The 26,951-nt window shown below is 40.7% G+C and overlaps 4 protein-coding genes across 11 annotated transcripts; 3 read left to right on the top strand and 1 right to left on the bottom strand.

Moving 5' to 3' along the window:
* The first annotated feature begins 588 nt into the window (after positions 1 to 588).
* ogt (O-linked N-acetylglucosamine (GlcNAc) transferase) lies at positions 589 to 14,603 on the top strand. 6 transcript variants are annotated; one of them, XM_022751757.1, is made up of 22 exons: positions 589 to 931; positions 2,470 to 2,650; positions 3,505 to 3,748; positions 3,885 to 3,953; positions 7,360 to 7,476; positions 7,580 to 7,659; positions 8,117 to 8,312; positions 8,447 to 8,587; positions 8,706 to 8,806; positions 9,004 to 9,157; positions 9,544 to 9,645; positions 9,768 to 9,965; positions 10,260 to 10,418; positions 10,552 to 10,641; positions 10,819 to 10,944; positions 11,089 to 11,259; positions 11,362 to 11,478; positions 11,812 to 11,982; positions 12,551 to 12,703; positions 12,824 to 13,076; positions 13,240 to 13,363; positions 13,453 to 14,603. In XM_022751757.1, the coding sequence occupies exons 1-22, from the start codon at positions 895 to 897 to the stop codon at positions 13,631 to 13,633; spliced, it is 3,165 nt and encodes a 1,054-aa protein (XP_022607478.1). In that variant the 5' UTR covers positions 589 to 894; the 3' UTR covers positions 13,634 to 14,603. The 6 variants fall into 6 exon arrangements, with proteins under 6 accessions (XP_022607478.1, XP_022607480.1, XP_022607482.1 ...); XM_022751759.1 differs by having other exon boundaries at positions 9,768 to 9,947; XM_022751761.1 differs by having other exon boundaries at positions 2,500 to 2,650.
* A 1,624-nt stretch (positions 14,604 to 16,227) lies between these two features.
* Positions 16,228 to 20,640, top strand: LOC111226674 (acidic repeat-containing protein-like). Its single transcript, XM_022751945.1, has 13 exons — positions 16,228 to 16,321; positions 16,633 to 16,732; positions 17,288 to 17,480; positions 17,572 to 17,644; positions 17,786 to 17,835; positions 17,986 to 18,052; positions 18,161 to 18,231; positions 18,323 to 18,745; positions 18,844 to 19,009; positions 19,163 to 19,307; positions 19,457 to 19,592; positions 19,729 to 19,933; positions 20,071 to 20,640. The coding sequence occupies exons 2-13, from the start codon at positions 16,646 to 16,648 to the stop codon at positions 20,294 to 20,296; spliced, it is 1,842 nt and encodes a 613-aa protein (XP_022607666.1). The 5' UTR covers positions 16,228 to 16,321; positions 16,633 to 16,645; the 3' UTR covers positions 20,297 to 20,640.
* A 619-nt stretch (positions 20,641 to 21,259) lies between these two features.
* On the top strand, positions 21,260 to 23,377 carry LOC111226566 (olfactory receptor 10G4-like). 2 transcript variants are annotated; one of them, XM_022751778.1, is made up of 4 exons: positions 21,260 to 21,339; positions 21,441 to 21,700; positions 21,839 to 21,940; positions 22,518 to 23,377. In XM_022751778.1, the coding sequence occupies exons 1-4, from the start codon at positions 21,285 to 21,287 to the stop codon at positions 23,121 to 23,123; spliced, it is 1,023 nt and encodes a 340-aa protein (XP_022607499.1). In that variant the 5' UTR covers positions 21,260 to 21,284; the 3' UTR covers positions 23,124 to 23,377. The 2 variants fall into 2 exon arrangements, with proteins under 2 accessions (XP_022607499.1, XP_022607500.1); XM_022751779.1 differs by having other exon boundaries at positions 21,842 to 21,940.
* Positions 23,378 to 23,521: 144 nt separating this feature from the next.
* Positions 23,522 to 25,781, bottom strand: LOC111226567 (caltractin-like). Of its 2 annotated transcripts, XM_022751782.1 has the most exons (6): positions 25,688 to 25,712; positions 25,493 to 25,577; positions 25,122 to 25,286; positions 24,896 to 25,024; positions 24,588 to 24,725; positions 23,522 to 24,361 (listed from the first exon to the last, which is right to left on the bottom strand). In XM_022751782.1, exons 2-6 carry the CDS (start codon positions 25,544 to 25,546, stop codon positions 24,272 to 24,274), a joined length of 576 nt encoding a protein of 191 aa, XP_022607503.1. In that variant the 5' UTR covers positions 25,547 to 25,577; positions 25,688 to 25,712; the 3' UTR covers positions 23,522 to 24,271. The 2 variants fall into 2 exon arrangements, with proteins under 2 accessions (XP_022607503.1, XP_022607501.1); XM_022751780.1 differs by having other exon boundaries at positions 25,493 to 25,781.
* Positions 25,782 to 26,951: the final 1,170 nt, after the last annotated feature.

Raw genomic sequence — 26,951 nt, forward strand, 5'->3', positions numbered from 1 at the left:
CTACTGTGTGTTTGCCTTGTTAATTTTGGCACTGCACTTATGCATTGCTTGTGCTGTTTTTTTTAAAGCAGGATTAATAAACATCCACCATTAAACTTCTTATCTGAATTTATTTAGGCCTACTCTTTTCAAAATGCAAGGTAAATTGTAGAGGCACGTTCAATGCAATCCTGCATTTTGGTTTAACCAATAATAATTGTATAATATTATTATCCTGTATCATTGCTTTGATTTGTTACCTTATATACTGCAGACATTGGCTCATCAGACATATTTAGATGACATGCCATGTTGAAATCGACAGAATTTTATTTCTAGAACACCCGGATATCATTTGCACTCCGTCTCACTGCAGCAGTGTGTCCTTCCGCGTAGTAACATTCACAACCGGTAAATTTTTCGTAGGTGAAATGTATAATCCATGATTAGCAAACAATACTTCAAACACACATCCTATAAATTATTACTTGACTTATGTGATATTTATTGCAATTTTACTCATGTTTCGTCGTAATGGCGATGTTCGGATCTAGTTTCTCTAAAAAATGAGTTCCACCCATCTCGCCATTTCATGTTCCATAGCTGCTTTGTTGTGAGGAGAACACCAGCTTGAACCTTCAAGTATCGGTATAGCTTACATCAGTAAAAGTTAGGTATTGTAACAAGGTTAGATGATTTATTATTACCCATCTATTTACTAACAACTGCAAGATCAACATTAAGCTCTGTACAAGGTAGGGGAAATCGGGTTAGCTAGTGAGCTACTTAGCCTGCCTGGTAACGTGTTTGCTGGCCGCGGCCGACAAAGACGACCCGTCGCACATTTTTCTCTGAAAGTGTCACCCTCAAGAAGACACATTGACGACCACCGTGCAAGACACGAAGACTGAGGAGATGGCGAGCTCAGTGGGAAACGTGGCTGATAGCACAGGTTGGTTGCTACTACTTAACTAATGTTAGCTATGGCAAGTAACGTAGCAAGCTGTGAAGACGGCCCCATCTTCAGCGCCGATGGGACCGCGCTGGTGGCGAGCAAGTAAAAATTTTTTTAAAATTATTGTATTACTCATTAAACACGACGACATTGGCAACGTAGGCCCAGTGTGACTCCTATGTCATTACATTGGAGTAAGAGGGATAGGCTCGGGCTAATGGTAACGTATGTTAGCTTAATATGTAGCAGTTAGCCGTAGATTGCAACGAATGGATATCTTATATAAGTTTGCAAATTTCATTTTGCCGACTACTGACAAGTGTACAAACGCTGTATTAACGCAAATTCTTGATCTATTCACAGACGTGCAACATTTTCGTAATGGGGTTTGCCTAAAAACGATTGTTGTTAGCTAACATGTAGCCCATGTAGCCGACTTCCACGCGGCATTGTATTTTGTTACACACTAGAAAATGGCTTCTTCTGTTAAAAAAGCATAACACCATTAACACAATTGGTTCTGAAGGTGATCATGGGCTAATACTGGTTATGGACACTGTCAGGGCCCTGAAGCGTCCCGCTTTTATCACAGGCCGTATAGACATCTCTGTTGGCGCAGGTGCCCAAGGATAATGGCTGCGGTTTTTTCTGTCACACTGCTGTAGAGATCACTCCAAAGGTGATCAGTGGGACTGATTGCTAGTTGTGCTCATTCACTGCATTTTATTAGGCTGTTCCTCGAACCGGTTATTGGCCAGGTCTTGCTTTATGTAACCAAATTTATCCGTCCTTTGTATATAGAAGCGTTATTACGTAATTATCATGGATGGATGCACCTAATCTACTGCGATCTTAGTGTATGCTCTGGCATACTGTCATCAATTTCCAGGTGTGTCGATCCACTGTACACAAGTTGGAATGTGCCCAAACCATTACACCTCTTTCACCCTGCTGTATATCATGCATGATATGTCTTTGGCTTCATGCTGTTTATACCACACCCTGAAAAGGCTGAGCTCAAGTGACACTGTAGGTCACTCTGTATCGAAAGTCTTTTGATATTATGAATATGAAAGATAATGATTGACATGATAAGGACACATTGACTTTAGTAATGTAAATCAGAAATCCGACAACTGATAAAATATACCCAAAACACAGATAAAATCGTTATTTGCATTTGTATTGAAATGTGACTTGACAGTTATAGTCATTTGTCCCTCTAAAATGTTATTCAAAGTGTCATCAGAACTTCTGAATTGGTATTTGATTTTTAATCCAATCTGGACTCCCAAGAATTAAAATCAAAATGTGAAATTCCCACGTGTCATGATTGTAACATTTGATCTCAGTCATCCTTTGATTTGCCCATTGCCTTGTTTTCTGTTGATTTCAAATTGTTAACCATTATTTGTCATTTGCAGCTTTAGGTTCATCTCTTTATTTACTTTCAGTTTTCATTTGTCTGCTTTAATTTCTTCCATCACCTCTAACATGTTGTTTCCCCCCCTCCTTGGGCTGTGTTGGTGCTCCAGAACCGACAAAACGTATGCTTTCCTTCCAAGGGTTGGCTGAGCTGGCGCACCGGGAGTATCAGTCAGGGGACTTTGAGGCAGCTGAGCGCCACTGCATGCAGCTGTGGAGGCAGGAGCCTGATAACACAGGCGTGCTGCTGCTCCTGTCCTCCATCCACTTCCAGTGCCGAAGACTCGACAGGTGAGGTGTGGCGGGGGGGACTGACTCAACGCACACTGAGCATGTGGCGTGGAGGTGGCAGAGAATAATGGGTCTTCTGTGACTTTCAAAGCACACGTCTGGTCTTGGGGAGTGAAATGCATAAACCGAGCTGTCGTCTGGAAATTCGGTTGCTTGGTTTAGTATCGTCTCATGCTGTCACCTCAATTATAACACTGTTTAGCTAGTGGGCATACCTTTGCTTTGCAGGTGCCATGGTGAAGGTTTCGGGTGTTGCAAGTTACAGGTTGAAATGTTTGATCTTGTTCTCTTTTTTTCTATTCTTTTAATACACCCAGTGCCAGCAGTATACTCCAAAGTGATTTGAATTGAGTATGTTGTCACTCTTGTGTCATATACAGAACTAGATGGAATCAGACAGATAATATGCAGAAAAGGGCTGAAATTATTAAGTGATATGCTGTAATAATATACCAATTGATCTGTAACTGTTACTAGTAAGTAAAAAATATTTCCATGTGCACTCTGATCACATATGGCACATATTCTTCAGCGTAAATGTCTATGCAAATACATCTTCATTTGGAGTATAGTGCTAGCATAATGGTTAATTTGCATAATTGACACTTAAATGATAAACTTACTAAGTTTGGATTTTGGTGAAATGTGTGTTGTACTGTGTGTAATGTACTAATGTTTTCAACAGTTGAAGGATATTCAATATTTAAACATTTACATTTAAGCCTTAGAACAAGTCTCTCCTTCTCACCACTTGCACCGTGCCTTCCTGCTGCCTCTACACAACACATCGAGACAACACTGCCAGCCACTCCCTTCCGGATTGTAACCATTCTTTACCCATTCTGGCCCAACAGGTCTGCTCACTTCAGCACATTGGCCATCAAACAGAACCCAATGCTGGCTGAGGCTTACTCAAACCTCGGGAATGTGTACAAGGAGCGTGGACAACTGCAGGAGGCCATAGAGCATTATCGCCATGCTTTAAGGCTGAAGCCAGATTTTATTGATGGATACATCAACTTGGCAGCAGCTCTGGTGGCCGCAGGGGACATGGAGGGAGCAGTGCAGGCTTATGTGTCTGCATTACAGTATAACCCTGTAAGTGACATAGCATACCATGTTGAAAACCTTACATTGACAGAAAACCTATCTTCTAAAAACGCAAACATATTTGTAGTCAGTACATTGATCTGTTGTTTATTGTAGCAGTAAAATACATTTTTTTCTTCCCCAGGATCTTTATTGTGTGCGTAGTGACCTCGGCAACTTGCTCAAAGCCCTTGGGCGTTTGGAAGAGGCCAAGGTATGTTACAGCGGATTGGCATTTGTATAGATGTGTTGTTTGTGTTTTTCTCGTAGATTTTTTTTTTTTCCTTCCATACATTTTTAGTTTGTAGTGTATCCCACTAAGGCCATAGATGTTGTCCCTTTTTTCCTTTTGACATTTTTAAGCCACATGGAGTCCTTTCCCTTCAACCCCCTTGGCAAAATGAAGGATAGAATATGGTAGCTTTTTCTCATTTCTCAGAGTTAGTGAGCTTCCACCCCTAACCTAACCATTGGAAATATTGGACCTGCACTGAGTCAACACCTATATGAGGCAACCAACTTTTCTGTATTTTTTTTTTTTTAAATCATAGTACACACACTTTCTGTTGACTACTTTTTAGACAGCGTCATGCATTTTGTTTTTTCAGTATATTTTTTCGGTATAACATTTGTCCCCTCTGTATCACTTTTAGCCCCAATGTCCTTTGCTTTACCCCGACCTTTTATCAGAGGTCAGTCCCTCCCCTTTCAGGAAGAAAGGCTGGAGTATATAAATTGACAGTGGATCTATATTGTCATTTTTTAACCTTGGCCCATGCATTTTCATGTAGTTGATTTTGGAGGGAAAATGCTGGCTCGGTCTTTGAAGAATACATGAACTGATGAGAAGCTAGTTTAACTTTGCAGTGCAAAAGATAAGATGGTTTCTAACCTAACACTATACTCCAGTACTGTCTATCAAGTGCCCAATGACTAGTGTTTGGTCTCAGTTTGCTGTCAGTTGCTGACAGTGTGGGTTGTTTCCGCCCCTCCCCCTCCCCTTCCCCATTCAAGTGTTACACTTGTATTTGTCACTTTAAAACTTGTGTTTGTATTACAGGGGGCTCCCTGGGTTGGGTCAAATCTTGAGATGTGGAGTTGTCCCACTGGTTACAGGCCATCTTATTTCGTGCTAGAGGGGGGTAAAGGAGTGGGGAGGAGCTTCAGGGAGTCACAAGCTCCCCTGCTCTGTCGCTCCACCCCCCGCGCGCTCGCTGAGGATTGGTGGAGTGCGCGCTTAGAGCTGTCTTCCTGACCCTTCAGCTATGCCCAATCGGTGCTCATGCAAACCTGCATTAGCATTTGTTTTTCCTTTTAACTGTGGTTGATGATGGAAATTTTACTCAGCTGGTTATCTCTTCTGATATCCACTGCTATTGAATAACATGTTAAAGTGCGGGTTTATGAAAGCTAATTTTCAAATGCCATAAAATGGTCCAAGCAGTGTCAGGCAGACAGCTCACAATTTGTACTTCACCGCCCGCGTCAGATGCTGGGTTAGAAAGACAGAAGCACGCGCAGCAACAGCGATGACTTCTTTATTTCAGAACTGTGGAGGCTTCTAGATACAAATAATTAAACCACAGACTTTTCTCCCTACCCCATTGGCCAGGATTCAAGAAAGCATGCCAGGATAAAGAAATCAAAGTTTTAAAAATATTTCATGCAAATGCTAAAAGAACAAACTAAAAGCAATGATTAATACTTTTTCCCTTTTCCTTCAAATATGTAATATTATTCCCAGAGAAATGGGATCAGTTCATTTGGGCAAGATCAAGCCAGTAACTGCCCTCCTGTAGTTTGACTTGCAAACTGAATTGATGGAAAGCTGGAAGCCTGACTATTTAATTGATAAACTGAACAAATCAAAGCCTTTCTTCCCTCCCTGTTACCCTTAAGGCATACCTTTTTGTTTTCTTTGAAATGAAACATTCATTGCATGAATGAAAACTAAGAATAGTCTGTTTTTGTTTGTTGTGATTTGGAAGAACCTGTTTTATTTCCATATTTAAAAAAAGAATGTATTGTTTGAGAACTTTTACTAACGATCTTGTTTTCTGATTTTGTCTCTTTTGGTTTTTCCACAACTGATATTGTTATTTAGAAGGTTTCAGGTGGGTGACACTATTCCTGCGTAGGTGCCTGGCGGAAAGGAACACTAGGGCAGCCTCAGTCCTCTCCTCTTCTTCCAGCCAGCTGCGGCCACCACTCTGACAAAGTCCAAAAATATGGTAACGGGTTTGTAACTGCCAACAAAAGAAAAACCACCTCACTTTATGCTTGAGCTCTATCTTGTGGCTTCCTTTGAAGAGCAAAAGAAAAAAGTAACGAAACAAATTACAGTAGCATATGCTATACTAATTACCCAATTCTATATTAAGTAAAAAAGAAACTTGGATTATGGAAGCAATAATCGAGAAAAACAAGTAAGAACCCTCTAACTCTTACATGTTGGTTATTTTTCCTATTTTGTTTTGTTTTTCCTTCTTTATTTGGAGTTGCAGCGTTCTGATGATGATGCAGATAGTGCGCTGTGAGTCTGCAGTAGCGCAGGGGCTGCGCAGCGATACCCTCCAAGAAACCAAAAAGGCGGAAAGCGCAAGCATGCAACCCCCACCCCCTCACTCCCTTTGGCCTGTTGGTTGTGGACCTCTCCCCACTCACAACCAGCCTCGCTCCCAAATGCTCCCAAATCTCAGACATAATTGGCTTCTAAAAAAGCACTTATTTGGTCTTGTGCAACTCCTTGTTACAAACTCAGTGAGAAATGACTGTTAATTGGCTGTTTATTTCCAAATGCCCCATGTTTAAACATCACAGTGTAGCCACTGGATGATCCCTCAGTCCCCACAATCCCCCCCTTTATTCTGAGATACTTCATGGGTGCTGAGTGTGTGCCAGTCTGGTGTTGCAGGTGTTCTGCCAGGGGTTGTTGGTCTGCAGCTGTCTTATCTGGCCATTCAGCGAGCGCAGCGGCGAAGCGCAATGACCTTTGCCAGGAGCAAGGTCTCGCAAGCGGCATACTATGGTGAATTGTGGTGATGGTGGCAATAGACACACACCGCGCGCTTGCGTTTGTTGCGCATGCATTACAGGGACCATCACCTGCACGAACTGTCTCGCATCCCAGGTTGTGAGATATTATGCCCACATATACAGAAATTGGAGAGATATTTGATGTTATTTTTTAAACTTTAATTGAATGCTTTGGGTTATAACTAATCAATGTAGAAGGCAACAGACTATACCTGTGTGTGGGAACCACTAGATTTGGTCAGAGTGTGGTCATAACTGCAGGATGAGGGCGTACGTGTGGGTGTTGGTTGGATTTGCGCAGCGTAGGAAAAAGCAATGCAGCTTAGCGCGGCAGACTTGTGCGCACGCGAGCCCATGCTGTAGACTCACTTTTTGCCATCATGGAGAACAGTCACTAATTTTACTTTCTCTGCCCTTTTTGTTTTTTCTTACTTTTATTCTCAATCTTCTTTTTTTTTTTTTTTTTTTTTTTTCTTTTTTTTTTTTTTTTTACAATCCCTTGTCCTCCCTTCTACAAACTATACCTCTCCCATTCTACCTCTACTCCTCCTTTCCTGTGGTTTTTCAATTTAAACCCGTTGAAGGCTTGTTACCTGAAAGCCATTGAGACTCAGCCCAACTTTGCTGTGGCTTGGAGCAACCTGGGCTGTGTGTTCAACGCCCAGGGAGAGATATGGCTGGCCATACACCATTTTGAAAAGGTCAGTCACATCGTTTTTTAAAATCATTATTCAATCCTGTTACTTTCTGTCGTGGTATGTTTTTGTGTTGTTCCATGTTTTCAAGCTTGGTTTCAATTTTTAGGCAGTGACTCTGGACCCAAATTTCCTTGATGCTTACATCAATTTAGGAAACGTTTTGAAGGAGGCCAGAATCTTTGATAGGTAAGTCTAAATCATGAAATAGATGGTATGATACTCCCTTTATGCATTCATGTCTAGTCTTTTGTCTTTAAGAGCACTGCCCTTCCAAACCCCATGTGGAGTTTAGAATGAGTCAAGAACATTGTCAGTTTGATTACCTCTTCGTCTGAGTTGGTCTTGCAGCTGTGTTTTCACATACAACTGTTTAGTTATGGCAGATTTGCTGCATCTCCAGAACTGCTGTCATGTTTAGGACTGTAACTCAGCCGCTGAAACAGTGGATTTATTTTCAGCAATAAATCTATAACAGTATACAATGTGCTCCGATAGTTCTGACGTTCTTTAAAATGTGTACAATTGTTTGATACACTCTTAATGCTCCCATGGCTTGTGAGACGTTATTTAAAAAGATGAGGACTACAATGTCAAATTTCAGCAAGAGTTTGATTTTGTGCCATACCCTATGATCTGTTTCCAGAGCTGTGGCTGGATACCTGAGAGCCTTAAGTCTCAGCCCCAACCATGCGGTTGTCCATGGAAACCTGGCCTGTGTGTACTACGAGCAAGGTCTTATTGACCTGGCTATCGACACCTACCGTCGTGCTATTGAATTGCAGCCCCACTTCCCAGACGCCTACTGTAATTTGGCAAATGCCCTGAAGGAGAAAGGCAATGTAAGACAGTACTTAATCTGTCCCCTGTCTGGACCATCTTATGTAACTAAATTTTTGTCAATATTTGTCAGATTTCTTTAAGTCAGTTAGCATTTTACTGAATTTAACTTTTAAAATGCCATAATCTTTCCCAGGTGTCTGAAGCAGAAGAGTGCTACAACACAGCCTTGCGTCTGTGTCCCACCCACGCTGACTCCCTAAACAATCTGGCCAATATCAAGCGTGAGCAGGGCAACATTGAGGAGGCTGTTCAGCTCTACAGGAAAGCCCTAGAGGTGAGTGAATTACTGTATTTATATTTCCGTGTCAGGTTTGATAAGGAATTATTGCTGTATATGTGAGCATGGCATTACTATACCGTTCTTCTTAGTAACCTCTTCTGTTTTTCATCAGGTGTTCCCTGAGTTTGCAGCAGCCCACTCTAACCTTGCCAGTGTCCTGCAGCAGCAGGGAAAACTCCAGGAAGCCCTCATGCACTACAAGGAGGCCATCAGGTATGTTATTACTGCAGGTACCTGCTGACTTAATTTGTGTTATTATGCCATGATAGTTGTAGAAAGTAGCAGAAAGCAGCAGAAAATTAAATATATGTAATCATATTGGTGTGATATCACATCACTGCTCAGAAATCCCACCACTTGGTGAACATGTATAAATTCCCAAGTTACACAATGTTTCTGTTTGATTTCAGAATCAGCCCCACATTTGCTGATGCTTACTCAAACATGGGTAATACACTGAAGGAAATGCAAGATGTACAAGGAGCACTTCAATGCTACACTCGTGCCATCCAGATTAACCCTGCCTTTGCTGACGCTCACAGCAATTTGGCCTCTATCCACAAGGTACAGATAAGTCTTGTTTTCAACTTTGGCATTATTCCCTGATGTTTTTCAGTGAAGCTAGCTGTGTTGAGAATTTCTTGCCTATGACCTGGTTTCTTGGAGAGTACACAGTACACAGTCTTCAGAAGACATGACTTGATTGCTTCATGGGGATGTCAGATAATGCACGCATGTAGTTATGTGTAGTAGAAGGCTTGCTATGGGCAACCTGGAGAAATGTGATATGTGTGATTTTTAACAGTATTGTGATGTCAAATACTAGAACAATAAGTCCAGGGTTGACAGTGACCATAATATTCCTGTTGTGGCAGATGTGTTTAATATGTCTCTGTTTTTTTGCAAGTTCAAGAATTTTTATTTTGTATTCCAATGCTTCTCTCTATTAGGATTCTGGAAACATCCCAGAGGCCATTGCATCTTACCGCACAGCCTTGAAACTCAAGCCAGACTTCCCTGATGCTTACTGCAACTTGGCGCATTGCCTGCAGGTTCATAGATGCTCATATATTTGTCAACTATTATAATGCAATACAAGAAGATGTTATGTATCTTTTGTTGCTGTTGAGTGAGAAGTACCTCCACTCACCTGTTACTTTTATCATTCTTCCAGATTGTGTGTGACTGGACAGATTATGACGAGCGGATGAAGAAGCTTGTGAGCATTGTGGCTGACCAGCTGGATAAGAACCGCTTGCCTTCAGTGCACCCACACCACAGCATGCTCTACCCTCTCTCTCACGGCTTCCGCAAGGCCATTGCTGAGCGCCACGGAAACCTTTGCCTGGACAAGGTACACGCACTGATCAAAGCAAGTAACCTTTAATTCATTTTTGGGGGGGATGGAAGGTGGCTGGTGATGGCAGTGGCTGTCTGCAGGGATATGGGGAAGGTAAGGGATGGGCCAGATACTGGAGAGATTTAACTTTGTAGAAAAAGGTGAAAGGTCAAAGCTGGTGGTGGGTTGCTTGCAGGGATAAGGGTATATGTTATGAAGTTGAAAGATTAGAGATTAACCAGTGGCAGTTTTTGATTCAACATTAGTCAATGTAACTAGGAACTGGTTATCTTGCTGTAGTTGTTTATTCTGTTGCTTATTCCACAGATCAATGCACTGCACAAACCTGCTTATGAGCATCCGAAGGATCTGAAGACCAGCAGTGGACGTCTGCGTGTTGGCTATGTCAGCTCGGACTTTGGCAACCACCCAACTTCACACCTGATGCAGTCCATTCCTGGAATGCACAATCCTGAGAAATTTGAGGTAGGTGATATTTATTGCAAATTTAATTCTAGAAATATTTAAAACTTAATTTGGCAAGAATACAATATAGTGCTTATTGCCAGTTTGCATATTTATTTATTTAACGTACGAGTATATATGTTTTTTCCTTAAGGTGTTCTGCTACGCGCTCAGCCCTGATGATAGTACCAACTTCCGTGTGAAAGTGGTAGCAGAGGCTCATCATTTCACAGACCTCTCTCAGGTAACTTATGACCTGGAGTTACTGCTTTATCAATATTTGTATATTTACTGAGTGTCTATTAACCTCAAGCATTTCAATTTTTAACTAAATGGTTTGTCATTTTCACAAAAGTAAGTAAGTTGTAAGTAATGTCAAACATTAACCATTTTTACTGAAACTGGTACCTTTCTCCTCCAGATCCCTTGCAATGGCAAGGCAGCTGATCGTATTCACCAGGATGGAATCCACATTCTGGTCAACATGAACGGATACACCAAAGGAGCCCGAAATGAGCTGTTTGCCCTCCGCCCTGCCCCCATTCAGGTAAACTCTACTTATGATTTCTAATTGACACAAAGCTGCATCAATCAGCAACAATCAGTCTGATCTGTTAATTGGAGAACAAAGTAAATAGTTTTGCATCAAAGAAACCACAAATAATTGTTGGTCTCTTTTTCCCATCAACAGGCTATGTGGCTGGGATACCCAGGAACCAGTGGGGCTCCCTTCATGGACTACATCATCAGTGACAAGGAGACGTCACCTTTGGAGGTAGCTGAGCAGTATTCTGAGAAACTCGCCTACATGCCCAATACTTTCTTCATTGGAGACCATGCCAACATGTTCCCTCACCTCAAGGTCTGTTCTTCCTCACATTGCTGTCCCTTCTTTCAAAAGAAAAGTAACTCAAATATCAGTATAATCAGGGTGATTGTAACATTTGTTTTCTTTAATTCACAGAAAAAGGCAGTGATTGATTTCAAGTCTAATGGACACATCTTTGACAACCGCATTGTTCTTAATGGTATTGATCTGAAGGCCTTCTTGGACAGTCTGCCAGATGTCAAAGTGATAAAGGTGAGTTGAGAAAAGAGTTGTTGTTTTATCTGTATCATTGACAAGCCAGTTTCGTGTGAGTAGGGCAATGCAGACCTCTAGACAGCATTGTTTGATTATTTGTTCATGTTGTTGTCTTTCACTCAGAATGACAAAGCAGAACGAAACAATAAATGGCTTCATCAGTTTTCTATTTTTGGTTTATGTTACTTAGGGAAACCATGGTCTGGATTCTTCTGCTTCAGATTCATTAAAATATGTTAATATGAACCCTGCAGTCAAAAATACTATATTGAATGAATTGGCACCTAACTATATTCAAGCACTTACATTGAAACTGTTATCTGTGACCAGATGAAGTGTGACAACAACCAGGAATCTGCCGGGGACACAAATGGAGCTCTGTCCATGCCTGTAATTCCCATGAACACCGCAGCTGAAGCAATCATCAACATGATCAATCAAGGCCAAATCCAGGTCACAATCAATGGCTTCACTGTCAGCAATGGCCTGGCCACCACACAGGTATGTCGGACTTGGACGCAATCGTCAATATAAATGCAAATATTGAGATATATAGCATGGGCCTACAAGTGTCTACAAATGCTGAAACAAAGGCAAGATTAGCGATTGAATTTAGCTTGCTGCTTTTCCAGATCTATTCAGCAGATGAGGTTGTAGTCTCTCAGACTGTGTCCGTACAGGTACGGTGTTTCATGAAAGTAAGGTGGTAGCACAGAATTGTTGGTGAGGGTAAATGGTGGCACTATGGATTTGGTTTAAAATTAACCTGTCTTGGTAGCACATAAATGTACAGGTGTGAAGGATTTAAGGGGATCTATTGGCATAACTGGAATATAATCTTTATGGTGTATAATCACCTGAAATGGGAAGTGAGTCCCTCATGTCTTCAAAGAGAGCGGGACAGGTGAGGGGAGGGGTATTCGGTTGCAGTCTGCAACCTCACGGCTAGATGCCACTAAATCCTACACACCGGACCTTTTTAATATCAACTGGTTCAAATAATCAACACCAGTTAAACAAATGCATTGAGGATACTCCATCATAAAACACTGTTTTTGTTCCGTTTTAGATCAATAACAAAGCTGCCACTGGGGAGGAGGTGCCACGCACGATCGTTGTGACAACCCGCTCCCAGTATGGCCTTCCAGAAGACTCCATTGTCTATTGCAACTTTAACCAGCTCTACAAGATTGACCCCCCCACTCTTCAAATGTGGGCCAATGTAAGTTAGACAGACTTGGTTCTAACAACTGCTTTGAGTGTTCCTTCAACTCTGCACTCTTGAAAACTTTATTCCTTAAGTTTGTGTTGAAAATCACTTTTAAAAACTCCCTTGTTGCAGATCCTGAAGCGTGTGCCCAACAGTGTGTTGTGGCTTCTTCGCTTCCCTGCTGTGGGCGAGCCCAACATCCAGCAGTACGCTCAGAACATGGGTCTGCCTGGCTCGCGCATCATCTTCTCTCCTGTGGCACCCAAGGAGGAGCATGTGAGAAGGGGCCAGCTAGCTGATGTGTGCTTAGACACTCCACTGTGCAATGGTCACACCACAGGCATGGATGTTCTCTGGGCTGGAACACCCATGGTCACCATGCCAGGTGAGGACACTAGGGTTTTAGGCAAAACCTTTGTTTCATTTGTTCTAACTAATAAAATACAGCTTTTTTTACAATTGAGTTTACTGATTTCTTTTGATAAGTTATCTGTGGAATAATTTCAAGTGAAGGCTGCTTTCTAATTGTAAAACCTTTTTTTGGAAAGGTGAAACCCTTGCCTCTCGTGTGGCTGCTTCACAACTCAACTGTCTTGGCTGCCCTGAGCTAATAGCCCAGAGTCGCCAGGACTATGAGGATATAGCAGTCAAACTGGGTTCTGACATGGAATAGTAAGTAGATTTTGATCTCACTTCATTTTAAAAACTTGTCTTTCCAGTTTGCTAAACCATGAAGTCTGACCATTTTCTCTCTCCTTCAGCCTGAAAATGGTCAGAGCACGTGTTTGGAAGCAGCGAATCTGCAGCCCTCTTTTCAACACCAAGCAGTACACAATAGACCTGGAGAGGCTGTATCTGCAGATGTGGGAGCACCATAGCAATGGCGGCAAGCCAGAACACCTGGTGAAATTCCAAACAGTAGAGACCAGTGAGAATGCCTGAACTGGAAGCACGCCAACTTCTTTTCCTTATTCCCCAGCCATGTTCAGCCTCCTCCCCACCATCTTTTTTTCAGCACCCTAGTGTGAATGGTCAGTTTCCACTCCAGTCCCTCTCCCGGAATGATTGTCTCTATCTCTCTCATTTGCTATTAATGGGACTCTTAAATGTGAAGGAGCCTACAGATGTACACATTTGCGCCACCCCACCCCCCCCCATCACATTTGTCACACATCTGCATTTCCTGAGCCAGATAGCGCCTGAGACTTTCAGGCACCTTGTCTGAGACTCCTGTCCTAAACAAAGTATATTTGGTCAGCATGAGAGGATTGTGAATGCCCTGCTACACCCTTCAGTACTTGGATCAGTGGATTTTGTTTCTCCTGTCAGTGTGAATACAGGACTAATTGCAGCTTGTGGAGAGAATGCCCAGCCATCATTACTTGTTGATCTATTTATAAATGGATAAAGAGTGTTGTGTGTTTTAAAAGGACAATGTTGCACCATGAAAATTGTGACTCTGACAGAAGTTTCATCAGCTTTAACATGCAATTGTAAAACTTAGATTGCAAGTGCTCTTTAGTTTGTCTTAAGCTGTTATTAAATGACTGCAATTAGTAGATGTGCAAGTTTTGAGGAATATGGTCTAGATAAAGACTTTTTCCCCTCACCTAATGCCAACTTTTACTAATTTTGTTGTCAATCAAGGAATATGTTCAGTAGCTATTGTCCTGTTTGATGTCACACTCTGCTCTGTAAAATGATCAGGCAAAGCTGGACAGAGGAGTCATTGAAAGGGCCTAAATTTCAGTTCAGAGGTCAGAGCTGTTCACAAATTGATCTTGTTTTTTTTAATCACACAAGGAACGGCCTAGGTAAGTATTTTCTAAGCAGTTTTTGTTTTTGTATTGTCCATTAACTGTATGCTGTCAATGATGCCACAAGGCTCTAAATATAATAAAAAATAAAGAGATGGCAAAACTATGTACTGTATTTTGCACCCACTTGAGTCAGTTGTCGGTAGAAACAAAGACTGTTGCAGCCACAAGCCTTTTCCTAATTCTGAAAGGTAGTTTGGCATTACTGTGTTTAACATGTGCAGGCAATCTATATAATAACTGAAAAATGTTTGGATTTTCTCATGATAGTTTTTCTATAATTTTTCCAGTACTTTTTTTGAACATTTGTTTCATGTGCTACGCCTAAACCTTTCTGTGACTTGCAAGGTACACGTGCTTTCCACAGGAACTGTGGCACTGCAACTGCTGCTTTTCCTTATCCCCGGTTGGTCGGTCAGATAGAGAAAATACAGCTGAAAGAATGTATGTTTCAGGACATGTAACAATATCACAATGCCAAAATTATGAGAAAAAGTCTTGCATTCAAAATTATACTTGATTATAGAAGTCACATGCGCATTATAGGAAAACACCATTCCATTGTTCTGTATTATAGAGTTCTGCATTGATAGGTTGCAGCATTATAATGTTCTAGTTTTAACCAAATGTCTTGGTAATTTCACCAACATCACACTTTTTACATCGGTCACGTTTTCTATTTAAAAGTAGAATTATAGGGTGGTATTAAATGGAAATAGTCAGATGAAGTTAAAGTATCTCAAAACTGAACGGAACAATTTAATTAAATGTAATGAAATATTTTGTATGGCCTTTGGATCCGTTCTGGTGGTGGTCTTACAGAGTGGCCCAATTCTGATCCTCTCTCCCTACCCACTGTCACTCCATTTGCACGTTCGTGTGAACGGTCCGCCACAAGTGGGTTACAAAGCCCTCCAACACAGAGTCTGCATCGATGCAGACTTAAAAACAGGCAGTAGACCACACTCTCAGACGAGTGCAGCATCGTTTTGAGTCTGGGACAGATGAAATGCCACATACCTACTAATGTGAATTCCGTGACTATTTACAAAGGTCAAAAGTCATAAAGTACTTCAAACAGACCTTTGATGGACTGTTTCCATGCATACATGACGAAATTAGATATTGCATTGTATTTTGGAATGAACGTGGCGATGTGTGCCCGAAAAAATGGGAAGAGTTCTTTTTTTTTTTTTACTTGATATTTGTAAATGTAACTGTTGAAAAAATAAGCATATAATTAGATTAAGACGGCAAAAAAAAACATGTTCACCAAAAAGGAAAATGCGGCCAAAGAAGCATGGGAGTGAATTTTTTTTTTTTGAATACAATTAATAATTTTCCTTTCACGAGCTTACTTTGCCATCAATGTGATGAGGGCCATGTCACTGCCCACACACTTACATCTTTGTCAATGCTGTGTATAAGATTATCTTTTAGATAAATATTGATTTAATCACAATTTCTCTCTGAAATATTTTGGGTAACAATGAATTTCTGTTTCCATCGGAGAAAGGTGAGGGCGTCCCAAAGCTTGCCGTTGTTATACCTCCCCTTTAATGAAGAGACCCTCCACAGCCGCGAGTGTGACACTACACGAAGTTACACTCCGACTCTGAGTGGGAGTGTGTAAGGATGGTAGAGACCGGATTGGAATTGGGCCAATATCACGGTCATTTAAAACTCTCTCCGATTGGCCGAATGTGTACATGACGACTTCCGGTGAAATGGAGCACAAGATTTGAATTTCTCCGTCTCCGTCAGCTCCGTCTTCCACCTCTGCCTCCTATTTTCCACAACAGAAGCGCGTTTGGTAATCACATTTCAAGTTATATATTTTTGAGCGATAACATCATAAATGTAATTCAAACTTAGCCGCTTTTAAAAAGTCAGCGTCCACAGTCAGAAAATAATGTTAGCTAGCAACATGCTAGTAATTCCACTAACCTAGCTACAGTAAGCTATGTCGGTTGTGTTTATAAATTATTTTTACACCAAATGAAAAAAAAGAACATTTTGATAGTCAGCCAGCCTTACTTTGTGGCTTGTAAATCATGTGGTTGATGTTAGTGCTGTACTTTAATTGTTAAATGACTCGTGCTCGTGTGTTTACTGTTTTCGCAGACTAGAGGACACTATGAATGATGATACTCGCAAATTGTTTGAAAACGTTGCTAAAAAGATGGGCTGGATGGATGAGGGACTGGACGCAGCAGCAGAGAGGGTTTGTTGCAGACTTTAACCTATAAACAGAAAGAAAAGAAAAGCACTTGTTTTTCTTCTAATTTATTAACCTCTAAAGTAGCGTAAAGAAATATTTATCTTCAGGTTACTGGGAGAAAGAACAATTCACAAACATATATATATATATATACACATATATATATTTGAATGTAACTAGAGGTGCCGCAGTTATTTGTTCAACTGACAGATAATTAAACTGCAGTTTTGATAATTTGATAGTTACTTCCTGTAGTTGTTTTTTAAGCAAAAACATTTGCTTTTTCTACATTCTTAAGTGTGAGGCTTTTATGTCTCTTTACCATACATTATAGTAAACTCAATATATTTGGGTTAGTTGAATAAAACTAGTAATTTGAATACATCACCTTTTTGTTTTCTTACATTTCATCAACAAAAAGATGAATAATAAAGAAAATAACCTACAGATTGATCAATAATGAAAATAATTGTTTGTTGCAGCCCTATTTAAATGCTCTTAAATATGTCTGATTATGTAAGTTATAATGTCTGTCTGTCTGTCTTTATTTTTTTCTAGCTGCGAATCGAAATTGGCAAAACTCGTCGTTTTGCCACAAGTGTTCATCAAGTGATGGATCCAACATGTTTGCCTATCCAGCTTGGCCTCTCTGAAAGTGAAGAAGATCAGGAGAAGGAGAACAAGTGCTCCATGGGCAATAATTACAGAAACAAGTCTTTGACTGATTCCAGTGACGATAATTTTGACCAGTGTGCGTGAGTTAAATTGTATAAATATTGTTAAATTGTGTGAGTCAGTTTGCACATACGCTAATTTGTTCATTTGACCTTTTTATTCCTCAGTTCTTGTGGGAACGGCTTCATTGAAAGCTAAACCTGCCACTTCAAAAATATGTAGCTCTGCAAAGAAATACAGGTGAGAAAATGGAGCTCAATGAAAGTGTTTTCATAAAGCAAAATCTTTGTCTTGTTTCTGATTACAGTTTTACCTCTAATTTGTCTCAACAAGGTTTGGGGCATTGCAGTTTACCTCCTAACCCACTGCTCTCCTTTCTAGTTCAAATGTTCTTGTGGTGAGCTCAGATGATGAGGGCAGTTTTGAGACATGTAAGTGGCCTTTTTCTGTTGTGTAATGTTGTCAGTATTTGTAAACAATTACAATAAATGAGTCAAAATCTAATAACAGAAATATGATGCGGAAAATCTTTTTATATTGTGGATTACACTTCACTTAATCCATCGTTTTGCATATTTAAGTTCTGCAACGAGTGAAAACCCCTAATGCCAAGCCTAAGAAAATATCAGAGAGCGGGAGTGAAGACAGGTAGGTTTGCATTATATTTTTTCCTTTAAAAGCATTGTCACTGTCCTGAAAACTTGTTTTTTTTGTTTTTTTTAAGAATATCTGTTTTACCTGTTTTTATCTTTAAAGCCTCAAAAACTTCATAGTGGATGACTACTCATCAGATGATGTCTTTATTCAGCCAAAATCATCACATAAAGGTATGACCTTTGAATGACTGTTGGTACTGAAGAAAATAAACATAGAACTAAATGTGTGTAATGATGATGTTTTGTTTCCCCTGTTTTGCAGTGCCTAAGAAGAGGAATACTCCAGCAGCCCAGCGTCCACAGAGGAGACCACTGTCTCAGTGTGACTCCCCAGTCTTTGTTTGTGACAGTGATGATGATGATGATGGTAATATTGTGATCAAGAGCAGTTGGAGAACTCGTCAGTCACGACCAAAAGCCCCGCCAAAAGCTAATAAGAATAATGCTCTGCTGTCTGATGAAGATGACAGTTCGCCATCACTCCCTTTGCCTCCAGTCCCATCTCCTTTTTCTCTTCCTCCCCTCAAAACTCCAACGTCACTGACCTCTCCCAAGCGTACTTCTTCAGCACCATCTAAGCTGGATGAATCAGCCAGTTCTGAGGAGGAGTTCACATCCCTGCTGGATAGACTGAAAAAGAAAAACAAATTCACTAGCACTTCATTCTCACCAAAGAACACCAAAGGTAACTGCTTCATTTTTATTGTCACCAACACTTCCAGTAGTCTCTTGCTTTAATTTTCACCTAGTTGTGAGGCTGCTATATCTTGTTTTTAAATCTAGAGTCCAGTAAGGAGCCTCCTGCGTTAGTTCCTCCTATAAAGGTACTCGCAACACCAGCTTCGAAATCATCAGGTGGAACACCTCTGCATGTGAAAACCCCAGGGAAATCCACCATCTTGAAGCCCATAGTCAGTCAGACAGAGCCCAGACACGGTCCCACCAGCAGGTACATCTGCTGACCGAATTTTATGGACAGCCTTGAATGTTCCAACAAACATTTCAACAATTGTAATGTTTTATTTGCATTGAGCAACATTTCTGTTTGTCACTAACTCAGTTTGATGTTTGTCTTTATTTCACCCTGTTCGTTCTCTTCTAGGGTAGCGTTGTGTAAGACCCCTGGGTGCTTCTTGGAGTCACTTTCAAACCCTGGCTCCAGCTATGGCCGCAATTTTAAGCAAAACAAGGAAGACCTCACTATTAAACTCTATCAGCTCTACAATATCAGTGTCTTTGACAGTAAGGTGATGACCAATTGCCCTTGTTTCATTTATATATTTTTAGAAATATCTTCCGAATTGAATTGTATAATATATAAATATTTTACATTGTTCAATTGCTTTGTTAACATATGTTATGTTTTCTTTTTCCTTGTCTGACATTACTTTTCTAGCTCCCTGTCAATATGTCAGTGACCTGGAATAAGAAGATGCGGAAGACAGCCGGTTTCTGTATCTCAGGGCAAGAGCGAGGTGGAGGGAGCCGCTACGCCCGCATCGAACTGTCAGAGAAAGTCTGTGATTCTGCAGGTAATGCTCTAGTAAGCCAGAAAGACTCAACTAATAAATGGTGTCTGCTTGATTGTTCATGAATGTATAAATGTATATATTTGATTAAATCTCAACACCACATAGCCAGTCTTATTTTATTGTCCCTCCCTTCTAGATCGCCTCAGGGACACACTGATTCATGAGATGTGTCACGCTGCTACCTGGCTCATTCATGGTGTAAGGGACGGGCATGGGAGCATCTGGAAGTTTTATGCTCGCAAGTCCACAGTGGTGCATCCTGAGCTGCCCATGGTCAGTCGCTGCCACAGTTATGACATCAAGTACAAATTCCAGTACCAGTGCAGCCGCTGCCAGAATACGTAAGTCTGACTAAATTCAACTATCAACCTCATATCATCTTTATCATTATTATTATTTGTCTTGCATTTTACAGACTTGTTTTCATTTTTACTGGGTAATATTCCTAACACTTGACTCTTACCATGATTCCTCACAGTATTGGGCGTCATTCCAAGTCACTGGACACACAGAGGTTCATGTGTGCCCTCTGCAAAGGTCAACTCGTCTTACTGACTCCCTCCAAGCCACGTGCTCCCACACCTTTTGCCAACTTCGTCAAAGAGAATTATGGGACCGTTCGACAGGAGCTAGCAGGACAAAGCCACGCGGACGTGATGCGTAAGCTTAGTGCAGACTTTGCCTCCAAGACTAAACTCAGTTAAAGCTGAGATCTTGCTTGTAGCTGTACTTAAAGCTGTGAACTGAGCTGCACAACCACAGGAAACCTGTTCAAATACTCAAATACCTCAGTGAACAAGTCTTGCATCAGTGAGCAGCTGTGAATATTGAATCTATTTTTATGTTTTCTGTTATTTCTGTATTTGTCAGTATGTGTTCAAAGACTGGACATGCTGTAACAGGGAGCCTAAGCAGTAAGTTTGTGTTCTTGAGTGTGTTTTTGTGTAGTGTATTGTGTAGATGAGGCAGTGTCCATGAAATTCACACCACCTGTTGTCTTTGGTATTGAATATATTCTGGAGATCAGTATGATTAGATCCATATGTTTTGAAATATTTGACTGGTTTGACTTTTCCAATTTGACAATAAAGTTTAAAATGTGATTTTACATTAAATGAATCCTTGACATCTTTTATACATGTATATTTATATATGAACAGTTAAAAGTTGTGTGACAAGAAAACTATTCCAGACTAATTTTGTCTCATATTAGCCAAAAATTATTTTTAGTTACTGCAGTTATTTGTTTATGATTGGAACAGAAAATATTATAGTTTTTGTAAATTAGTCTTAACCATTAATCATATAATTTCAGGTATGTTAATCCAGTGTCAATCCCTTGGGTTTACAGGGTTCATACTTGCAAATATGGCAGTGTGTGGGTGAAGGAGGATGGCATTATGGTTTCCATGACTGTGCCTATGCTATCAGGCAAATATTGACAGGTAGAATTCAGTTCTGTACAAATGTGTTAATGCCGTCCCTGACTTTTGTATAAATAAGCAAATGCAATCCCGATAACAAACACTAGCTGTTGACACATCACTGTCCACGGGGATGAGGTTTTAGGCCTGAGGTCTTGACACGTTGACATGGTGAAGCTGAGTAAATGTGCTGCTGGCACATAAAAGGAAGATGCAATTGAAATCAGCCATCAGAATGAAACAGGTCTGACCATCTGTCTGCCGTACCATGGTGTGTTGGGAATTCTCAACAGAGAAGAGCAACTTTGAAAACAGATGTGACGGTGTGTATTACAAGTTATTTTTTTCTCATTTGACATGAGGTGAGAGTATTTCTAGTTTTTTGAAAATAGCTCGGTGCTAAAGACTTTTATTGTTTTAAAAGGAAACAAGACTATCAGGGCGGCAGATCAAAGGGAGCTTTGTGTCATGGATGTCCACTGCAATGTGACAATACTAGAGACCCAGATGCAGATCAACTCAACCATCTTCCACTTGGTTAAGATGGTCAGCATGTGCGTGAGCTACACCCTGAACGTCATTCTCAGTCTTCCTTTACTCTTGGTCATCACACGCCCCCCATCCCTCCTCAGGCACACTCGCTTCCTGCTCCTCACACACCTCCTCTTGTGTGACAACCTCCAAGTAGGTTTAGACTTTGTTTTTCCAAATCCCATTGCAATCAGCTTTTAAGATAATAGATAAGAAGAATGTCTATGGTTTTTTTTTATGCTGTGAGAACAATGTGTCCCTTGAGGTAAATGACCGTCTTTACCATTTCAGCAGCTCCTCTGGACCGTCAAAGCAGTTCTTTTAAGATCCAGAGAAGGTATACCTGTGGCCCACTGTCTGATCTTCTGTGCTGCTATCCAGGCCTGCTCATTGGTTTGTCATTTGTTGATTACACTTGTGCAATCCATTTTTCTCTTTAGTCATACTGCGTTACTGTATGTTTCATGCACCAGTCTACATTGTAGTCATGAAATAATCACTCAGTCAATTGATTATCCAAACACAAATTAATCAGCAATTATTTGTATAATCAATTGATTGTTTAAGTCATTTTGCAAAGCAAAAAGCCAAATATTTGTTTGTTCCATTATTGTAATTATTGTACAGGCTGGATCATGGATTTCATGTTTCCTCAGGTTATTATGGGATCAACTCTCCAAAGTGGAGTTGCAGAATTTCTTAATAGGATATTGTCAAATGTTACATGAAATAATTACTATATACTATATGAAGTAATTAGGTGAGAGGAAAAATTAGACCAAAGGGAAGCACAGTAAATTATAGTAAAGATAGGTATTTTTGAATTGCTTTAACAACTTATTTTACATTAAAATGGCCACAGTATGGCCACGTTGTAGTTTGTAATCGTGTATTCATGCTCTGGTCTCCCTGCTCTGACAACCAAAACGGAAAGCAACATCTCACTTTTATGTCTTCACTTATTGCACAGGTGGACCTCTTACTGAGCACTGCCCTGGCTGTGGACCGATTTGTAGCTGTCAAGTGGCCCCTGCGCTATGAATTCTTGATGTGTCCTCAAAGGAGACGAGCAATAGTTGCAGCCATATGGATCTTATCAGTTGTGCTCAGCGGTGTAGGTTTATGCATCAGCCTCAGCACAATCCAGGTGAATTTTTCCTTTCCCCGCTGTCGACCTCTCATCCTCACACCCTGCCTGTCAGGGACATCAGCTATGCTACTTTACTGCACCGTGGGAACTGCTGTGGTGGTGCCTCTCTGCTCTCTGACCATCCTGGGATGCTTCTGCCTGCTCTGCTGGGACATGCATGCAGGGCTGCTCTGCACCAAGAGGGCTTCTGTGACCCTGACCCTCCAGGCTGTTCAGACTCTTCTCTTTTCAGTTCCTGTGGTCATGGACAGCTACCTGATCCCTGGCTACCTGCACAGCGATACTCTTGATTTAGCAGCAACCATCATTTTCAACCTGGGGGTGTCACTCATCCCATTAGTCTATGGATACCGCTCACGAGAGCTGCAGCAGAGGATACGAGAGGCTGCACACAGGAACAAAGTCATCAACCAGAATTGGTCATAAAGTCTGATGAGAATTAATTTGTGGAGCTGCTATTTATAAAACTGAACCGGTTTTACCTGTACTGCCTGAAGATCTTCCTGTTCAGCACAGATCTTTGCACATGTATTGTGCCACGCTTTTACTTGATTGTTTGAAAAAGTATGGTTGGATAGCTGAGTCAATATGCTAATGTCAGGTAACAGCATCTTCCTGTAATTCATTTGTATTTCAAAGGTAAACAACATGTGTTTTATTAGCAGCAGTAGAATCAGAGAAATCAGAGTAGAAACAGAGTCAAGCTGTTCAAACACTGATAACTATTGCACACAAACGAGATGCTTCTAATAAATAGAAATAAAAGTCAGGACAAACTGCTTCAAGATATTTAATTTGTATCTTAAACTGTAATATGCTGTATATCTACTTATTAATTCACCATATATATCATACAAAACGTTCAAGAATACAGAGTAAATATACACAACAGAAGGATAAATACTCAATGCTACAAGAAAAATACATCAACAATCAAGCATATTTGAAAGGGGATGAGACTTGTGGGGAAGGTGTGTGGGTCAGAGAGGGCGGGCGGCTTCCCTGATTGTGATGGTCACCCCTTTAAGAGGCACAGGCACAAATCCACAGGTAGCACTGAGGTGAGACAGCACTCCCCCAGTCATCAGCGCTTAACCAACTGCTCACATTACAAACAAGAAAAGATGAAACACCGGAGTTGCCGTATAAATCAAGCATCCTACAGATGGATGAAACTTAATGCACACACTGTGTTTTCAGTCAAAGCATTGGAATGTACTGTGTTTGTTACCGTATTGAGGCAGGCACTGAGAATCTCTTGACAAAAAATAACGGACATATTATTGTTAATATTATCAAAGTATGCAGCATTTCAAACAAGAAAGAGAGTGTTCTCTTCGTTTTTGGCAAATGTAATGTAGATAATCATGTAAATCAAGGGAGGATGGATTAATAGTTCAAGTCGTTCATTGAAGTCTGTGACAGTTAAACCTTTTTAAGCGAAAATGGCACGACGTAATAATAAGGAAAGGGAAATTCTGAGATAGAACTAGATATATGAGCAGCATCACATGTAAAAACCACCACTGGTCCTCTCGACACTGTATCACCGACCCTTATGTCATGCACCTCCTTCAGTACAGGCAGGTTTTCTTCATAATGCGCAGGAACTCCTGCTGGTTGACTTCTCCGTCTCCATCCCTGTCTGCTTCATCTATCATTTCCTTCGCAAACACACAGCAGAAGAGGAAATGAAAAGAAGAGTGGAGGGATGCAGCAAGCAAATGAAGCTAGTTTGACCGCATTCGTCAGCAAATGTTTTGTTGACATTATTCAAAATCACGGTCACAACCCTTGGCTTTGTAAACACAACCAGTAGTCTGCTTTTATTAGGCAGGAGTTAGTGTTCATATGCGAGAATGTTGTTTATTACATAATTATGTGCTTTACCTGCAGCTCTTCGTCTGTCAGGTTCTCGCCAAGCTCTTTGGCTACTCTCTTCAGATTCTTGAAGGAGATCTTGCCTGTCTCGTCATCGTCAAACAGGCGGAAGGCTTTCAGGATCTCCTCTTTGGAGTCCTTCTCAGCCTGGAGACAAGAGAATGACCAGATCAGAAACTGTGGCCAGAGTTTGTGTACGCCAATGAAAAGCAATACAAGTCAATCTAAATGGCGCTGACAAGATGGAGTGCAGGTTCAAATTCAACACTGTTGGGAGTTGCATGGAACGGAAATGCATATACAGTATAGATATCTACCATTTTCTGTGTCATGACAGTAAGGAAGTCGCCAAAGGAGATCTTCCCCGTGCCATCCTTATCCACCTCACCAGTCATCTTCTTGATCTCCTCTTTCTTCGGTTCGAACCCCAGAGCTCTCATCGCGACCTGATACAGACACACACAGGAAAATGTTTCTTTCCGCCTGACACAGGTTAGTTGTGACCAGTGTTTGAGCCCGTCTTCTTCTTTTTTTATTTTTTACCTTGAGCTCTTTGACATCAATGTATCCTGAACCATCTGTGTCAAACAGCTCAAAGGCCTCCCTAATTTCCTGCTTCTGCTCCTCTGTCAGCTCCGGTTTGGGGGCTGTCTTCTTGCGAGGAGGGGGCACTGGACCCTGCAGGGATGGTCTCTTGGCACTGGTCGCCTGATGGAGACACAGGAAGAAGAAAAAGATTAAGATAAAAAAAATTCTATGATGATATCAGAATCAGAGAGGTTTCTGGGTGAAAATTGGCATTTCCCCAGACCTATCACCCACATGAATAAGGAACTATTTAAATATCCTTCACCTGTGGCAACACGCTAACATATATTGAGATTATTATTACAGCATGAGATATTTTTGCTCACCATCAGTTGCCGTGTACTTGATTGACAAAGAGGAACCGCAGATCTATTCAGCATTCAATGTTTTCCTCTGGGCTAGGAAGCCTCCCTATCATTTAGGGAGGAGGAGATCATCAAACGGTTTCTGCTTCACATTCAGTCACTCGCATTTACCGCTCAACCACACTGAATGTATGATAATCTCGTATTAAACAAAACCTGCTGTGTATTTCGCGGGAAAAGCTGCCAAAATGTGGAGAAAATAAACGTCTATAGCTAACAGCAGCATGCACAGGTTCAGCTGCCCGATGGAGTCGAGATGTTTGGTTTCTTCACCCCTTCTGCCAGGACACAAGCGCGTCGTCTCGTGACCGCTGAGGCGTCAAACAAGGACACAAACTGGCACAAATTGGAGTAAAAATCGAACGCACCGGTCGGGCAAAAAGATGATTGGTTGCTGTAAATCACGGGGCGCAAAGGCACGATCAGAAAATTCAGAGCTGTAGAGGATGAAGTTAAACCTCCTTGGATTTCCCACAGGAATATAAAATAGTGGAAGAGCATATGGAGAATGGGAAACATTTATATGCAAATTATCTCCTATTATATACTGTATGATTTAAATGGTGCTCCTGCTACTCTGAAATTACCTCAATACACCCTCTAGTGTCAGCAGATCATAGCTATATTATTAAAGCTTATTCTAATAGAATAGATGATAATAATAATAATATAGAGAATAATATGATAAAAAGGAATGGCTAATGGAATAATAAAAAGATTTTTAAAAATGTAATAATTTTACAATACAGTTCTTATATGCATCAGACAATGCCTCCGTTGCTGAAGAGGGCCATTATCACCTCTGAGGAAAGCTAATATCATTATTATAAGGATCCACAGTACAACAGACACACTCCGTGACACAAGAATGGCTGCTGAAGTTTCAAATATGTTCTGAAATATTCAGTGGCCACCTGTACAATACAACAATACAGTCCAATAGAACCAGTCTGCCATAAATTCCATTTTTTCAAAGTTTATGCATTTTTCTTTTTATTCTGACATTGTCAAGCAGGTGATAATTCCATTTTACAGTACTTCACTTGTCCAACCCTTTTTACATGCACCATGGGACAAAATGTTTAAAACACCTCAATATAATGCTCTCCAGTGCACACCATCACCCACTACCACATTAATATTAAACATAAAACAGAATTATCATCTGTCAAACAAAATGTGTGCGTTTAATAAAATGGCCAGGAATTATATCCTATAGTGGTTCCTTTTATTTTGCTATTACCCTTTACTCACTATAGTTTTCTTTTCATCTATTATAGGCCTACGTTTCTCCCATTTGCACTAGTGTATAAGTCAGATATCCGACTTATAATCCGACATTTCATGTATTATCTGAACAAGAAAAAACGACATATGAGGAGAAAAAATCATTAAAAAATACCATCAATGAAGCCGATGG

Source organism: Seriola dumerili, unplaced genomic scaffold (genome assembly GCF_002260705.1).
Source record: "Seriola dumerili isolate Sdu_G_001 unplaced genomic scaffold, Sdu_1.0 BDQW01000161.1, whole genome shotgun sequence".
NCBI lineage: Eukaryota > Metazoa > Chordata > Actinopteri > Carangiformes > Carangidae > Seriola > Seriola dumerili.

Excerpts from the sequence above, each read along its gene's own strand:
- LOC111226566 (XM_022751778.1), top strand. The coding sequence starts at position 21,285 with ATGGTGTGTTGGGAATTCTCAACAGAGAAGAGCAACTTTGAAAACAGA. Across the intron at positions 21,340-21,440 it reads CTTTGAAAACAGATGTGACG|GAAACAAGACTATCAGGGCG; the intron begins GTGTGTATTACA and ends TTGTTTTAAAAG. Across the intron at positions 21,701-21,838 it reads TCTTGTGTGACAACCTCCAA|CAGCTCCTCTGGACCGTCAA; the intron begins GTAGGTTTAGAC and ends TTACCATTTCAG.
- LOC111226567 (XM_022751780.1), bottom strand. The coding sequence starts at position 25,546 with ATGCTGAATAGATCTGCGGTTCCTCTTTGTCAATCAAGTACACGGCAA. Across the intron at positions 25,287-25,492 it reads CAAGTACACGGCAACTGATG|GCGACCAGTGCCAAGAGACC; the intron begins GTGAGCAAAAAT and ends TGTCTCCATCAG. Across the intron at positions 24,726-24,895 it reads CTGTCATGACACAGAAAATG|GCTGAGAAGGACTCCAAAGA; the intron begins GTAGATATCTAT and ends TCTTGTCTCCAG.
- ogt (XM_022751757.1), top strand. The coding sequence starts at position 895 with ATGGCGAGCTCAGTGGGAAACGTGGCTGATAGCACAG. Across the intron at positions 3,749-3,884 it reads CTGCATTACAGTATAACCCT|GATCTTTATTGTGTGCGTAG; the intron begins GTAAGTGACATA and ends TTTCTTCCCCAG. Across the intron at positions 7,660-8,116 it reads GAGGCCAGAATCTTTGATAG|AGCTGTGGCTGGATACCTGA; the intron begins GTAAGTCTAAAT and ends ATCTGTTTCCAG.
- LOC111226674 (XM_022751945.1), top strand. The coding sequence starts at position 16,646 with ATGAATGATGATACTCGCAAATTGTTTGAAAACGTTGCTAAAAAGATG. Across the intron at positions 17,645-17,785 it reads AGCTCTGCAAAGAAATACAG|TTCAAATGTTCTTGTGGTGA; the intron begins GTGAGAAAATGG and ends TCTCCTTTCTAG. Across the intron at positions 18,746-18,843 it reads CTCACCAAAGAACACCAAAG|AGTCCAGTAAGGAGCCTCCT; the intron begins GTAACTGCTTCA and ends TTTTAAATCTAG.